This window comes from Urocitellus parryii, chromosome 4 (assembly GCF_045843805.1).
Source record: "Urocitellus parryii isolate mUroPar1 chromosome 4, mUroPar1.hap1, whole genome shotgun sequence".
NCBI lineage: Eukaryota > Metazoa > Chordata > Mammalia > Rodentia > Sciuridae > Urocitellus > Urocitellus parryii.
Window position 1 is genome coordinate 100,287,311 of NC_135534.1, and position 16,119 is coordinate 100,303,429.

At 40.3% G+C, this 16,119-nt stretch overlaps 1 protein-coding gene across 2 annotated transcripts in view; it reads left to right on the forward strand.

Annotated features, from left to right (window-relative positions):
* The first annotated feature begins 4,074 nt into the window (after positions 1-4,074).
* Positions 4,075-16,119, forward strand: part of Ttc12 (tetratricopeptide repeat domain 12) — a 45,029-nt gene continuing 32,984 nt past the window's right edge. For both annotated transcript variants that reach the window (XM_026392589.2, XM_026392590.2), the window contains exons 1-5: positions 4,075-4,132; positions 11,716-11,879; positions 12,444-12,465; positions 13,079-13,156; positions 14,008-14,129. In XM_026392589.2, the coding sequence (XP_026248374.2) occupies positions 4,075-4,132; positions 11,716-11,879; positions 12,444-12,465; positions 13,079-13,156; positions 14,008-14,129 (444 nt within the window). The remainder of the gene's footprint in view (positions 4,133-11,715; positions 11,880-12,443; positions 12,466-13,078; positions 13,157-14,007; positions 14,130-16,119) is intronic.

Here is a 16,119-nt window from a genome sequence, read left to right on the forward strand (position 1 = left end):
AAAGCCACAGGCTAGGAGCTGGGTTCTCATGATCATGGAGTTGTCTTGCTGGCCTTGGACTGCCTGACCTGGTCCTGCTTTGGCTTGCATCACTTATCTCTTAACTTCTTGAGCAGCGGCCTCTGTGGGTTCCTTGTCCATGCCAGGCTCCCTCCTGACTGCCTATGCTGTTCTCGCTGCTTCTATCTCCTCTTGGACTGCCCGGAGCCCACTCACCTCTCCAGGCATCATCAAAGACTTCCAAGGTTTCAGAATAAACTTTCCTAACATTCTTTGCTACTTTCACTTTCCACTCCTCTTATAATGCTAATCACAATGAGAATTTAAATGATTGTTTGTTGATAATTCTGGTGACTAGGTACCACTTGTGTTCTACCACATTCCCAACTTGTAACAAACTCTCTGCACTTGTTCCTCAGCATGGCCCACAGTCCACAGAGGGCTATCACTGCAGAATCTCAGTCCCCAGGCCTGTAGACTCAGACTGCATGTTAACAAGATCCCCAGACAAGTCCTATGCACAACCAAGATTCAGAGGCACCAGTCTACTGCATACTAACCTTAGTAGTAGTAGTGATAGTAATGTTTACTGGGTTTTGATAATGCTCTGGGGGGTATTCTAAGCACATTACCTGTATTAACTCTTGTATCTCTCACAACAATCCTATGAGATGGTTATAACAACCCCATTTTACAGGTAGAGAAACAAAGGCACAGAGATTAAAGAACTTAACAAAGGTCACATGACTAGTAGTGGTAGTAGTCGTAGTACAGTAAAAGAGAAGCAAAAAAACCATCTACTACCTGGAACAGTTAAAGGCACATGGCATATACTTAACATTTTAAATAAATGCTAAGAGGGCTGGGGATGTGGCTTATTGGTAAAGTGCTTGCCTAACATGCTGTGAGGGCCTAAATTCAATCCCCAGAACTGTCAAAAAAAAAAAAAGTTTAAATAAATGTTAATAAGTTGACAACTGAGATTTGAACCCAAGCAGACTGGTTCCAAAGTCCCTGCTCTTAACCACTCAGTATGTGATGAATTTTGTCAAGTGCACCCTATAGAACTTCCACTGAATCTGACGTACTGTAGACATCCACATTTGATGAATGATTATGGCTGAATAGGTTGTATGGTATAATCAGAGTGGGCTGGTCCCTCTGGAACCTAGGTAAAGAGTTTGATGTAAAGAGCAGCAAAAAAGGAAGAAAGTGGTTTGGAACTATCAGCTCCATAGTGACAAGAAACACCTTGAAGTTGGAGACTATGCTTTTGTGCACTCAAAGCCTCACAAGCCTGATGGATTACTATAAATACTAATAACCAAAATGTCACTGGTTCTTGTCTCCATCAATTCCCACATGCTCTAAGTATCCCGTATTTTTCTGAGATTACACAGAGTATATCTGACCAGTGCTTACCAATGACTTTGTTCCTGGCAGGCACTGCCACTCTGTTACTTCTTAAGAGGCACATTGGTCTCTTGGAGCACTTCTGTAACTGTGCTGTGGATAACCAGGTCCCATTATCTCCAGCTGCAGCTGATGTGCTAAAGACCATTGTGTAGTCAAAAAAGAATACCTCGGCCCTTCATGCCATATACCATTGGGAGCTACTCCAGCTGGACTGCATGTGTACAAATGCTTTGCCAGACTTCAAAAAGTCCTTCTGATCTCCATAGTGTTCAGGTATGCATGCTATGGAACCCAGGCTATAAGCCAGTCTTGCTTGGGACCAGTGTTGGATCGGATCTAACCAACCATGTCTGAGCCCCTCTGTCCTAGCAACTTCTACCCTACAGACTCCGAATCCCTATCAAACTGATTTTTGTAAAGTATCCACAACTTTGTCAGGAAGTCCCAAGTGATTCTAAGCATCAAACCTAAATTTCCCCCAAACCTGCTTTTCTACCATAATAACCTTATATGTTGAACTTTTGTTTCAACAACACACTCTGGAATGTATGTGCATGTATTCAGAGTGTGAATGAATGTGTCCATTATCTCTTTCTACCTTAAGCCTATGATTCCCTGGATGTTCACTACCACTAATTCCTTAGCATAAGGCTCCAGGCTCTTTAGCTATAAACCTTATGAGAAAGTGTCATTTCTCCATTTTATAGATGAAAAAACTGAGGATCAAAGAGATTACACAACTGTCTGAAGGTCATATGGTGTCCAGGATAGAAACCCAGTACCTCACATGTGTGAGGCAAACGCTTTACCACTGAGCCACAACCCCATACATTTATCAATAAACAAAATTTATTCATACCCAAGACAAGTCTCTCCCAAGAACACTGTAGACTTTAACCCTGCGGGTCAACCAATGGGATTGAGACCCCTGTCCTCATAAGGAAACAAGGCGAGGACCTGGCACAACTTTAGAAAAGACTAGCCCTTTGCTCCTTTCTCCTACTCACGCGAGAGTTTCCTTCACCGAGGCCCCAACTTGGCTTTGAACTGGGCAGCCGGCTAGGAACTTGAGCGCGGGTCCAAGCCCCGCCCTTGACCCCGCCCCTGGCCACTCCTCGCCGCCGTCGAGGACAGTCCATATCCGCCAGTAACCGCCATTTCCTGTCCAACTCTGGGCGCCGCAGGTCAGTGCAGTGAGGTGGGCTGGGGTCTCTCCTGGTACCTGGGCTGGCTTGGCTCTCAGAGCTGAGTGGAGGCAGCCAGATTGGGCCTCAGTGGCTGGGACGGCAACCGCCGAGGCTGGGACCTCCGTGGAGGGCACCGCGTCGGTGAACGCTGGGGGACGGTTGCCAAGCAACGGGACGCGAGCGCTGGAGCGCAGGCCCAGTTGGTTCATGCAGGAGCGCGCAACGCTTTTACCGTCGCCCTGTGCTCATCCTGGGGAAGGTGGAAAGGGCCAGACAGCGTGCGTCTTTGGATCCTTGCGCGGGAGCCGAGGGGTTGGATGGTGCACGAGGTGCCGAGCCTGTCTTCTGACCTTTTACCCTTGGGCAGGTTAATTCACGTCGCACTTCCTCTGTTCTGAAAGAGTTAAATATTTGAGCTGGGAAGAACAGATAAGGGCCTCACACTTGTCACCCATTGTGCATCTAGTGCTATACTAATCCCCAAGATGACCCCCAGATTTATATTGCCGTTTCTGTAGCACAGAGGAGGACTCTGAGGCTCTGAGGAGTTGTGGCATTAGCCAGGATTATAATTTGTAACTTGTGGAGATAAGGACTTGGACTCAGAGCAAATAACACAGCTTGTTCCTGGCAAAGTTCTAATTTGCAGTTGTAGGTTTCTTACACTACTACCGCACTAAACCTGTGAATCAAAATTAACTACCTGGAGTGTATTTAAAGTATACAGTCCTGGGCCCTATTCCAGGTTTACTGACTGAAAATCTCTGTGGCTAATTCTGAGGAATGTGCAAGCTTCAGATGATCTTTATAGGTGTGCAGATGAACCTTTGGTTACCACTGAGCACACCGTGCAGCCTTCCCACTCAAAACCAAAGGTGAGGTAGTAAATCCAAAGTACCTTGGAGAGAATTTGAGAAGAGATGCTGGTGCAATGTGGCATCAGGTTCGAATCCTGCAGGCAAGGATTCACTCCTGGAAAAAAGCTTCACTCCCGGAAAAAAAAAACAGAATCATTAAGTGTGGACATTGAAATGCACATTGTCCCATCTCTGGTTACCTGTTACACCACTAGGTCCAAGCTTCTGACTCTGGGTCTTTTCTGACCAAAAGCAGGAATTAGTGCCCTCTATCCCTGGTGTCCTATTACCTGCTCTCCTTCTCCCCAGGTCCCTGAATCACAGTGGTTGCTGTTGGCTTTAGAGTAATTATTTGCAGAGCAGTTTTTCTAGCAAAGGGAGCTGGCAGCTTTCTGAAGTATTGTCACAAATGAGTATCCCTTGGACTTAAACAGCAGTCAGAGTGAAATGGATCACCCTGCTGTTATTCATGACATTTATTTATAAACACAAATATGTCCTAAACAATAATCACTTGGCTCTTGGTTTTAGAAGGCTAATAAACCTGACAGTTCTGTTTAGTGTTTTATTAATTTCATCATTTATCCTGCCTCCCTTAGGGATTCTGGTCTACAATGGCTGATGATCAAGAGAAAGATTTGCAGAAATTTCTAAAAAATGTGGATGAAATCAGTAAGTAACAGTAAATCATATACAAATTAAATTTCGCTTTGGAGAGGTGGTGTGGCTAAAGAGAAATGATTACTCTATGTTAGTTCCTGGGTTGTCTGACAGATTTATGATTTAAAGAAAAAAAATGTAATTGAAGTTGAACAGAAAAAATATTGAGAAATTTATATTATAGCCTCAAGCGGTATTGTCTGCTGTTAATTGGTAGCATAGAAGCTGTTAACCTTCTGATTAGAATTCAGGCTGACAGCTCTCCTCCATATTTTGTTCCCTTTCGTCAAGAGGAGCTGCTCTTTTCTCATCACCAGTGAGCCTGGCTGTCCCTTCAAGGAGACCATTGATCAGTCTGGGAGCCCTTCTGTTTTAGAGTAGAGCCATTTCTGCTCTTGAGCTGCAGATGCAAAATGAAAGGCTTTCCCTCAGAGTCCATCAAAGGACCTGGATGACTTATGATCATTATCCTCTTCTCTTCCCCTCTTGGCAAGAAGACCCTTCTGCAACTTGAAGAAGGGACCTCAAAAAAAGCGTACTCTGATCCCACACGTTGCATTCAAGATTCTAAGCCAGACAGCTCCTCTTGAGATTTCAGGGAACTTGTTCCATGCTAGAAACAGACAAGCCAACAAGAAAACAACCTGACGTAGTAAATAGAAATACTATAAAGTGCTGCTTCCAGTGGATTGTATGGGTACAAAGAATAAAATGTTTTTAAAGTAGTTTGGGTAATCTCAAACTGATACATACTGGTATGTTCTTTATGTCCTCATGGACCGCTCCTCTGCTCATCCTTGAACACTGGTCCATGAGTTCTGGCCCTGGCCCACTGCTCTCCTGCCTCTTCACATGGATTGAACTCCACCTGCTTGCTGGTGACTCCTGCATCTAAATTGCTACCCAGGCTTCTTTTCAGAGCCTCAGCTTCTATGGTCAACTGCCACATCCACTGTGTCTCCAAAATACCCCAGCCTTAGTGTGTCCAGAATTGAATCATCATCCCTTTTATCCTCTGCTCTCTTCCTTCCCAATAAACCCTGCCTTTCTTAACTCCCCCTCCCCCTAGAAATCTAACCCTCTCCACTCACCTCCAATCAGCCTTGACCTTTGGTTTCTCTGCCCAGCACCATCCTCTCCAGCCCTCTCTTTGTGCCATTCCTCTCAGCAGACTTTCAACAACCCCCTAATTGTTGTTTCTGCCATCAGCTTTGTACTTCCCACAGAGTAATGTATCTAAAATGCAAATGTGGGCCAGACACTTCTCTGCTTGGATTCCTTTGCAGTCAAAATAAATTCCAAACTCCCATCAGGACCTCAGTCCTCACATGACCTTGTTCTTACCTTTCTCATCTCTTCCTACCTCACACTTAAGCAGCAGCATTTCCTCTGCTTTCCCTTCCTTTTTTACCTGTCTTTTATTCGTACTGAGAATTCATTTGGAAATTATTTATACTAGTGTCATCCACTAGAACTTTCTGTGATGATAGAAATGTCTGATAATCTGCACTTTCCACTGTGGTAAACAAACTAGCCACATGTGACTAGTGAAGATCTGAAATGTGGCTAATATGACTGATGAACCGAATTTCTCATTTTATTTCATTTAGAACAAATTTAAACATAGAGCTACAAGTATAGATTCTATACATTTATTTCTTGGGCTTCCACTATGTTGAGTGTTGCTAAACACTATAGGGTATAGTAAAATAATTATTTTCATTTTTTTTTATATCTATAGTTCAGTGAGAAAAACAGTAAGAAATTTTGAGATGATATATGACACAAAGAAAGACATGTAAAGTACAAGAGAGAGGATCCCAGTTTGGAGGATCATGTTAGTTTTCTAGGGCTGTTGTAACAAAATACACAGACAGCATTCCTTTTACAACAGAATTATTATTATTTTTCACTGTTCTGGAAACTGGAACTCCAAGACCAAAATGTTAGCAGGTTGGTCTCTCCTGAGTCCTCTTTCTTTGGCTTATGGACAGCCTTTACTTGCTGGGATTTGCATGGTCATCTCTTTGTGCATGTTCTTACGACGACAACAGTCATATTGGATAATGGTCCTACCTTTTAACCTAATTGAATCACATCTTTAAGGCCCTTTGTCCAAATATAGTTACATCCGGATTTAGGGCCTCATCGTAATTTTTTTTTGGGGGGGACGTGGGGAGGAAGACACAGTTCAGTCCAAAGCTGTGGTAAAATAAGGTTTGCCTGAAGAAGTGAAATAACTGAAGAACAAGTAGGAGTTGGCCTTTGGGGAGAGGATGAGAGTCTTCCAGATTGGAAATAAGAAGGTAGGGAAGCTGGGTGCTGCAGACAGAGTGTGGTACATCTTAGAAAGGGAAGGAATGGACTAGAGAGAGGAGAGTAGGGAGAGAAAGGTCCCATCTGAGTGAGGAGAGGCCAGATAAGGAAGAACTTGGAAGCTGTTATAAGGAATTTGTGTTTACCAAAAGCAATGGGCAGCCTTTAAAGGGGTTGCTTAGAACCGAAGCATGATCAGATTTATGCCTTAGAAAATGCCCTTCAACCATGGTGTGGAATGTGGACTGGAGTGGAGAAGGAAACATACGAGAGATGTGAGGAGGCCATTACAGTACTGCAGGGAGAAGAGATAGTGGCTGCGCTGGGAGTGATGGCAGTAGGAATGGACATAATAGACAAATTTGAGACATATTTAGAAGTTATATTCAAACAAGCTTTGGCGTCCAATGGCAGTGGGGGTGAGGGAGAACGAAGACTCAAAGGTGAGTTCAGAGAGTTGAATGGCAGGTGGAGACTAGGCTATTTGCTGAGATAGGGGCATTTGAACAGACTTATGAGGAAAGAAAATGGACATATTAGGTTTGATGAGTAAGATCTCTTAGGAAAGATGTTCAGAGAACAATTGGCTCTTTTTTCTCCTGAGCCTGGGAGAGGCATGACTGAACTTAAGGACACAGAAAAGTTAAACCTTGAGAATTGGAAAGTGCTATTCAAAATAGATGCTGAATATTAATATCAGACAAAAAGACTTTAAAGCCAAGGCCATACATTTTTTTTCAGTTTTATATAAGGATTAAATAACAAAATTATTTATATTTATGATGTACAGCATGGTGTTTTTTAAAATTTTTTTTATTCTAATTTGTTATATATGACAGCAGAATGCATTACAATTCATATTACACATAGAGACCACAATTTTTCATATCTCTGGTTGTACACAAAGTATATTCGAACCATTCGTGTTTTCATACATGTATTTAGGGTAATGATGTTCATCTCATTCCACCATCATTTCTAACCTCCCTTCCCCTCCCACCTCTTTTTTGATGTATGCATATGTTGTAAAGTGATTAAGGCAAGCTAATTTAACCTATTCATCACTTCATATACTTACCATTTTTTCTTGGTGAGAGCACCAAAGAACTATCCCCTTAGCAGTTTTAAGATATATAGTATATTGTTGTCAACCATAGTAGGCATGCTGAACGGTAGAGCTGCAGAACATTCTCCTGTCTGACTGAAATTTTGTACCATTTGACCAATATCTTCCTGTTCTTTCCACCCCCAGCCTCTGATAAACACCATTTTTTTAAATCTTTATTTTATTTTTATGTGGTGCTGAGGATCGAACCCAGCACCCTGCACGTGCCAGGCGAGCGTGCTACCGCTTGAGCCACATCCCCAACCCAACACCATTTTACTCTGCTTCTGAATTCAACTTTTTTAGATCCCACATATAAGTAAGATCATACAGTTCTTGACTTTCTGTGTCTGCTTATTTCCTTTAACATTGTGATCTCAGCTCTAGCCATGTTGTCCCAAATCACAGGATTCTTCCTTTTTAAGGCTTAATAGTATACACAGACCTACACTTCACATTTTCTGTTTATCTGTTGGTGGACAGTTGGAGTGATTCTGTGTCTTGGCTACTGGGAATGATACAGCAATGAATATGGAATGTAGATTCCCAACATACTAATTTTAATTCTTTTGGATACATTTCCAAAAATAAGATTTCTGGATCATATACTAGTTCTATTTTTAAATTTTTTATTTCAAGCAAGACTTTAGTTCTAATTCCAAAATAAACCTATCAAAATATATGCAAGGTCTCTGTGGAGAAAATCACAAAATTACAAAATTTAATTGAAACAGATCCCGGTGGTAAAAGCTGGAACAATTTGAGTAACAAAATCAACATTGTATTTGGTTATCATACAAAGTATAAAATAAATTCGATGAGTTCATACTGATATATATAATTGAATAAATAAATAAGTAAGACAAATCTCTCATTCTGATGAATTCCAAAAAATTTATGTAGATCTCCTTCTTTAATGAGGTGGAGCAAGACTTCCCACCTCATACATACAAATGAGATACATTAAGTGGCTTGCTTCTAAAGAACACAGTCTGACAAAGAATATGGAAAAATAACTTTACAATGGAAAAGAGCTGATAAGCAAACAGTATTAAGTAATCCAGGTTAACATGATAAGTCATGTTAATAGCATGTACCCTTGATATGGTGTGCTTTGGTCTTCCTTCCCACAACTGTAATCCTAGACTAATCATGAGAAACATGTCAGATAGACCCAAATTGATGACACTCTACAAAATGCCTGGCTATCACTTCTGAAACTATCAAGGTCATCAAGAACAAGGAAAGTTTGAGAAATTGTGATGGCCCCGAGAAGCTGAATGACTGAATGTAGTATGGAATGTGAATGAGATCCTGGAACTGAAAAAGACAGTAAAGAGAAACCAATGAAATTAGAATAAAATGTGGAGTTTAGTTAATAAAAAAATTAAGTAAAAAACAAAATAATATCCATATAAATGGAGACTTTTTAAAATCATGAATGGGAAGATCCATTTGGTAAAGATATCAGTTCTCAAATTATTTCATCTAGTCAATACAATTGAGAACAACATCCCTAAAGTGGTTTGTGCTAAAATTCAATAAGGTGGTTCCAAAGTTCATATGGAAGAATAAAGATCAAGAAAAATTAAGAAATTTCTATAGGACAAAAAGGAGGGAGAACTCTTCCTAGTCAAATTCAAGATTATTATAAAACTACAGTAATTATAGCATGGAGGTTTAGGGTTGGAAAAACAAGCAGTCCAGTGGAAAGGAATGAAGAGCCTAGAGCAGATTGACAGCAGGCTGACAAGGACAAGACACAATCAGTGGAGAGAACAGTAGCCTCCACAGATGCTCCCATGTTACACAGAAATCAACTCCAGGTGGATCACAAACATTAACGGGAACAATAAGCCTTTAGAAAGATGAGACCACATTTGTAACCTTAATGGCACAAAAGATTGGTGTATATAACATTAAAATTAAAAGGAAATCTCTTTGACAAAAGTTTCAAACAAACAAAAGAAAACACAGTTCATACTAAAGGAGAAAATGTTTACAAATCCATGTAACCAGTTTAGAATATATCAAGGAATCATATAAAGATTTACAAAAGGGACAAATGACCAGTAAAAAATTTGCCAAAGATAGGAACAGATACTTCACGGAAGAAGCTGTCCAAATGGTCTGCAAATCAATAAGAGACTTAATCCCAGTCATATTCAGCAAAATGCAAATTAATGAGATACCTTTCTCATCCACCAGAGTGGCAACAATGTGAATGTTTGATATTAGCAAGCTTTGACAAAAATGTGGAGGAATGGGAAGACTTTTTTGTACATTGGTGTAGCTATATCTTAATATATAACATGTGCACAAGGTAATGTATGCATACAGGTATGCTGTATTTATTTGCTGTAGCAAAAAATAACCTGGATATCTGTTAATAAGAGTGGATCAAGTATGGTACATACAATGATTAAAGTGAATTATCTGGAGCCAAATGCACCAAGAACAGATCTCTAAAGCATACTAAGAGGTAAAGTAGGTAGCAGAAGAATGCACATTCTATAAAGTTGTTTATTAAAAAGTATAAACACACACATATCAGATCCTCTTTGGATTGGGAAAATGGTCATGAATTCCCTTCTTCCTATCAAGGGTGGAGTCCTGGATTGGCCATGTGACTTGTTTAGCCAAACTGATGTTTACAAACATGACACAAACAGAAACCTAAAAGCACAAACATTGGGGCTTGCTTTCTTGGCTACCCGTGCTGGGATGAGATACCCTTTCCCTAAATGTTCCTATTGCTCCAGCCAAAGCCAGACAACTTTCCCAAGCAGAGCAACTTAGATGACTGATAACTGAAACGTGAGCCCAGCTGAAACTCGGAGAACTAGCAGCTAAGTCCAATTCAAATGACTGACCCAGAGAATTGGAAACTAAATAAAGCTAGACAAATGGTGTTTTTCAGTCAATAAATTTCAGGATGGTCTGTTATACAGCAAAAACTCAATGGTACAAATATTAGACAGTAAAACATGCTGGAGAAAGTATATATATGAACTGATAGATGGTATGGAAAAAAGTACCTCATTTTATGAATATTTAAAGTATTTTACAACTAAAATTTGAAGCAACTTTCCTTGGAAAGTTAGTGGGAAATGAAGAAATGGTAATGAGAAAGTACCTTTAAGAAATTATTCATGTACAGAGGAGACAGGGGGGTTGGGGGAGTTAAAGTGTGTAAACATCTGGGGAAGCTGATTGACTGGGCTGGAAATATTGCCAAGATGGAATAATTAATTGGTGATGCAGGGTTCCTGTTCATGTTAAACAGGATGGAATGGGATCCGTATGATGGGATCCTGAGCACAAGAAGAGTGATAAACCTCACTCGGGAGGAGGGACACCTTTTCCTTGTGGTAGGAAGAATGGATGGATGTAGATGTAGACAGTTTTATAGTTTTGATGACAGGAAGTTGTTGAAAGTTATTGATGTCAGCCCTTCCCTCTTTGAATAAATTAGTAGGATCATCTGTTTGGGATAGTAATGTTTTAATTGCAAAAAGCTTGAAAGTTCTTGGGGATAGTAGAATGCCTTATTAGTAGGATTGATGGCCATCACTGAAGGTCCAGTGGAGTTGAGACCAGTTCTCCCAGGCATCTTTCTTTCTCTGTAAGTACCCAGCATCCCGAATAAAGGCTGAGAAAGGTGGATCCTTGGATTCATCTAGAGTTGGAACTTTGTGTGGCTTATGTGAGATGGGAGGGCAGGATGGCTGCCAAGGGGCGGACTGTGGAATCTGAGTTTGGAGGCAGTACTATGAAGATTATTTTGTGATCTCAGAGATGCCTGTACCTTACTCCCACACAAGATTATTAGTTCTTTTAAAACAGGATATTTTTATTTATCATTGTTATCTGCAGCATTCAGCATAATATCTAACTCTGAATAAGCTCTCCAAAAATTATTGTTGAATTGACTAATGGCTTAAAACTATTCCTTGAAGCCCAGAGTTAAATTCTTTTGTAGCTTTTTCCATGCAAAACAAATCCTGTTCTGAATTGTTTCATATTGGTTCTAATTGCTCTGTTTTGTTTCCCATTGCCTTATTTTCCTTCTTTAAGTTCTCCCCCATTAATTTTATACACTGTCCTTCTAATGAATGGAGTCTTTCCTTTTGAAGACCTCTTTTGATTGATTCACATCTGATTTCTCCTCTAGCCACTTTAATTCAGGAGATGAATTCTGATGACCCAGTTGTTCAACAGAAAGCTGTCCTCGAGACAGAGAAGAGACTACTGCTCCTGGAGGAACACCAAGAGGAGGACGGGTGCAAGACCACCTTGAACAAGACGACGATCAGTCCTCCACAAGCCCCTGCAGAGGTTTATTTTTCTATTTCAGTCTTATATAAGTAGGTACAGCAGGAAGACCTGCATTGAGGCAGTCATTTAATTTCAAGCTATCTGGTGAAGCTGAAATACTCTCTCGTTTCTTAGATTTACCAGATTCATTTTCTACAAGGAAGTATAAACTCTTGATTTTTTTGCCCCCTTGATCTTTCTGGGTCATCTATAAACAACTTTTGGGTTTGTTGTAATGAGAGTTTGGCCTCTACTCCCTGAGCATGTATCCCATATTTAAGCTGTACTGTTAAAGTAATAAATTCTACTAATTCATATTTCCAACTCAGGCAGCCACAGATGGCGTCCCGTAACCTGGATACCCTTGCTTTTCCAAACTCAACCCCATAACAACTGCACCCGCAACCAGATCTCCTAATTTAAAGCAAGCTCCCTAAATCTTGGACCTTTCCATATTAGTGGTTAAAGGAAATGACTTGTCTCCTCATTTGTAATCAATTTGCCTTCTTGGTTTGTATACCTAAAAATCAGAGAGTGGTTTTTGAAATTTGTTTCTTTGTTTTTATGAACGCCTGTGTCTTACAGAATGCAGATGAATTAAGCCCAGGTAAGGACAACATCTCTTTTCCCAATGAGTATTATTTGTTTAGGATCACTTTTTTTTAATTGATTATAACTTCTAGACCTTTAAATTATAGCTTCTAGGCTTACAAACAACCAATGAATAAAATCCACTGATCACACAATTCTGGTACTAGTGGTCAGAGGGAAAAGTACTCAAGACGCTCAAGTACTCCTGACCAGTCTTCTGTAAACTGACTTCAGTTATTATACATCATCCAATTTACTCTTAGGGAATTCAGATATTTTCTGTCTTGCTCAGCTCCACAGCTCATTATGCTAAATGGAACCAAAAAAAAATGTCTCTCTTCAAAGAAAAAAATCTTTTAAAAGACATAATTCAAATTTGAAGCATAGTCATAGCCATCATGTATAATAATACATCACGCAGATTACCATTTAATGTCAAATTAAGAAAAATGTCATTTTAGCTGCCTCAGAACCGTGTGTGTGCATGTGTGTGCCTGTGCCTACGTGTGTGTGTGCATGAGAAGTGTGGCTGTTAAACTCTAAAGTAACTCTTTTTGGCATTTGAGTTAAAGAACTGATTATAGTATTTGGGTTTTTCTTTTGGCTGTTTGAAATTACTGTGCCATCAGAGGCCTTCTTGGCATCTGTGGAGAAGGATGCGAAGGAGCGAGCCAAGAGAAGAAGGGAAAACAAAGTCTTAGCAGATGGTAATTATCAGTCTTTACTTTTCATTGCTGAACGATTCATGCTGTAGAGAGCATGTGAGAGTCTGTTATGATGTTTGAGGAAATTAAAAGTCCCAGGCAGAGGGTTCATCAAGGGCCTGTGGCAGTGGGATCTGACCAGGCAGAAGTCATTGGGGGTCTGTTCTCTGCTCCTGCATCAAGGCACAACCAGTAGGACACAGCCTTAGTCGCCCTCCACAGTCAGCCTATCTCCTAAAGCATATGGGCTTAGGGGATCAGATTCCTGAAGAGTGCTTAGAAAGTAGGGAGGGAAGGGAGTGGCTCCACCAGTAGCCTGAGGTGTGTATTATGTATGAGGTGTGGATGAAGAAATCAGAAAGAAAAATGAAATGAGAAAATAAAATTGTGAGAAAAGAGGGGAGAAATAAAGGAAAAGAAAGACACATGTCGTGTGTTGGGGGTGAGAGACCTATGCCAACAGGTGCTTTCAGTTTCTTGTGTCGCCAGTGGTCTGTGTGCTGCGGATCTGCATGAGTCCATATTTGTTAGAACACTAACTATGGGACCTGTTTATGAGACATTGGTCTCTGTGACAGTGTTGGAGTGGATCTGAGCTTTGATGCAAAAAGAGTCACTTTCTCTAAGTCTTACAAAAAAACAAAAAAACAAAAAAAAAAAAAAAAGAAGAAGAAGAAGAAGGAAACAAAGAAGATAGTCCTGAAATACGTGCAGAGAGAAAAGAGTGTTAATTGCCTTTTGGGTCAATGGCAGCTAAGATCTTCAAGTGGAATTGGAAAAATCAGGGAAATGGAGTTGGGAAGAATTTTCTAATGTACAGTGAGAGCTCAGTTGTATGACTGTTATTTTCATAGCCCTGAAAGAAGAGGGGAATGAAGCCTTTGTCAAAGGTGACTATGAAACGGCGATCCTGCACTACAGCCAGGGCTTGGAGAAGCTGAAGGACATGAAAGTGTTGTACACCAACCGAGCCCAGGTCAGTGAGCTGCGGATTTACCCAGGGTTCTCAGAGAATGGTTGTCCCTGAAATTGAAAAACAGTTGAAGACAAAACTAGATTTTTTTTTAGGCTTTACCAGCCTAACAGGTAAACCAACTGTTTACCAACTGGCCCTTGATTTGTATGTGAAGTGTACCAGTTTCCACAGTATTAATACCACAATCTACTTTTAAGTCCCTGATGGGAGGTCACTGGAGGAGGAGGACTGGGAGGAACTGCGTAGCATCATGGCATCAGCTCCTTCCACAGAGTACATCCTCCCCAGCACATCCCTGAGGATGACCGGGCGCTTTCCTATGTGGATAAAGGAGAAAACCAGTAGAATGTAATAACCTGCGAGACCTTGTCATTCTGCCACCACTCAATTCCACTGGCCTCCTCTTTTGGTGGTAGTCTTAACTCCTAAAAGCTATTCCCTTGTGACTGTCTTATTCATCATATCCATCCCTCTTTAAGATTGAAATCCTGTGACTGAAGTAAATTAGGTAGCTGATGGAAATAGAGCCAGTTTCTCAGAAATTTGGATTTTCTAAAATCCCTTTCATCTCAGATTTGTATCATATGGGTTCACAGTCACTTGGAACACCAGGTAAAAACCATCACAGGTGTTCATTTCCTGCTACTTAATTACGGGACAAAGCTGATAGCTCTTAGTTGAAACAAGAATGTCACCTGTGACCCCATCATTGAAAAGTAGTTGAGTTTTTATGGGGTAGAGGTCTCCTTGCTCAGGCCTGAAAAACTGGCAGATTCAGGGCATGATTGTCTGATTGTTAGGACCTGTCAGCAAGGACCCATGTGAGGTGAACTGGATGCCATGTCATTCACCAGAGGAAGAGTCTGCAGCAGAGTCCCTGTCAGTGCCAATCTCTGTAACTCAAGATTAAATGTCTGGTTGGGGTGTGTTGAGGAAGAGTATGGAAAGCAAGAAACAGGACATTGGGAAGCCAGAGTCTAGGGAGTGACGATGTAACCTCATTAGTTTAGCGGTTTGAATACATCGAACTAGAGTTGAGGTGTCATTTATCTACCTCCATTTGTGGAGAAAACTTGTTAAAGGAAGTGAACTGATAAATAAGGTAGCCTAAGGCCGATTTGGCAGTTTACATTTTATCACCCTATCACCTTAACTAGACTATAAATGTGAATCTTTTGAGGGCAAAAACTGCTATATCTTTCCCCCCAGTGCTCTATTTATAATGGACATTCCCTAAATTCTGATTGAGTTACATAACATTGGAAGCATAATAAGACCATTTAAGGAATTAAGCTTCTGTTGATGATTCAGAAGAATCATTTAAATGTAAGCAATTAGTATAATAATTACATTTCCTTCTTGTTTATCACCAATTTGGCCCCTAAAAACATCTACCTACTGGCGCTTGTTCAGTCTTGTTGCTCTGAAGTGATTCAAAAGCAATAAAATTGAATTGTTTTTAAAATGTTATATAATTCAGACTTATGTCTAATCGGACTTCCTAATTCATCTAAATTAGTTACATTTTTTTACTGTACTCAATTTTAAACAGTTTTTTGATTAATTCTGAAGAATCACATTAGGAGTGAATGTGGATAAATTTAAGTAAATGCGATGAAAAGCTTTGGGAAAGTAATTTCTCCCAGCTTTCCCGAAGAGAAAGCTTATTCAGAGACAAACACAAAATGTGTTGCCTAGTGTTAGGCATCATTTGAACCATTGACTGTTTTTAAAATTCCTCCCCTGTTTGCATGCAGGGCTAGAAAACACTTAATAAGGACCCTGTGAATTGAATGTTGCTTGCTAAAGAAAAAAAAAACTACCCTTTTATCGCTTTGTTTTTCTCCTGAAGCAAGTGTTATGATCAATAGATTGCTGGGGGTAATTTAGATAAATCTAGAGTTTAATTGCCATTTGGCAAAAGTAGTTCTTCTTAAATGTGGAAAAGCAAAAGAGAATGGAAAAGTTACAGGGTGTTGAATCCAAGCCT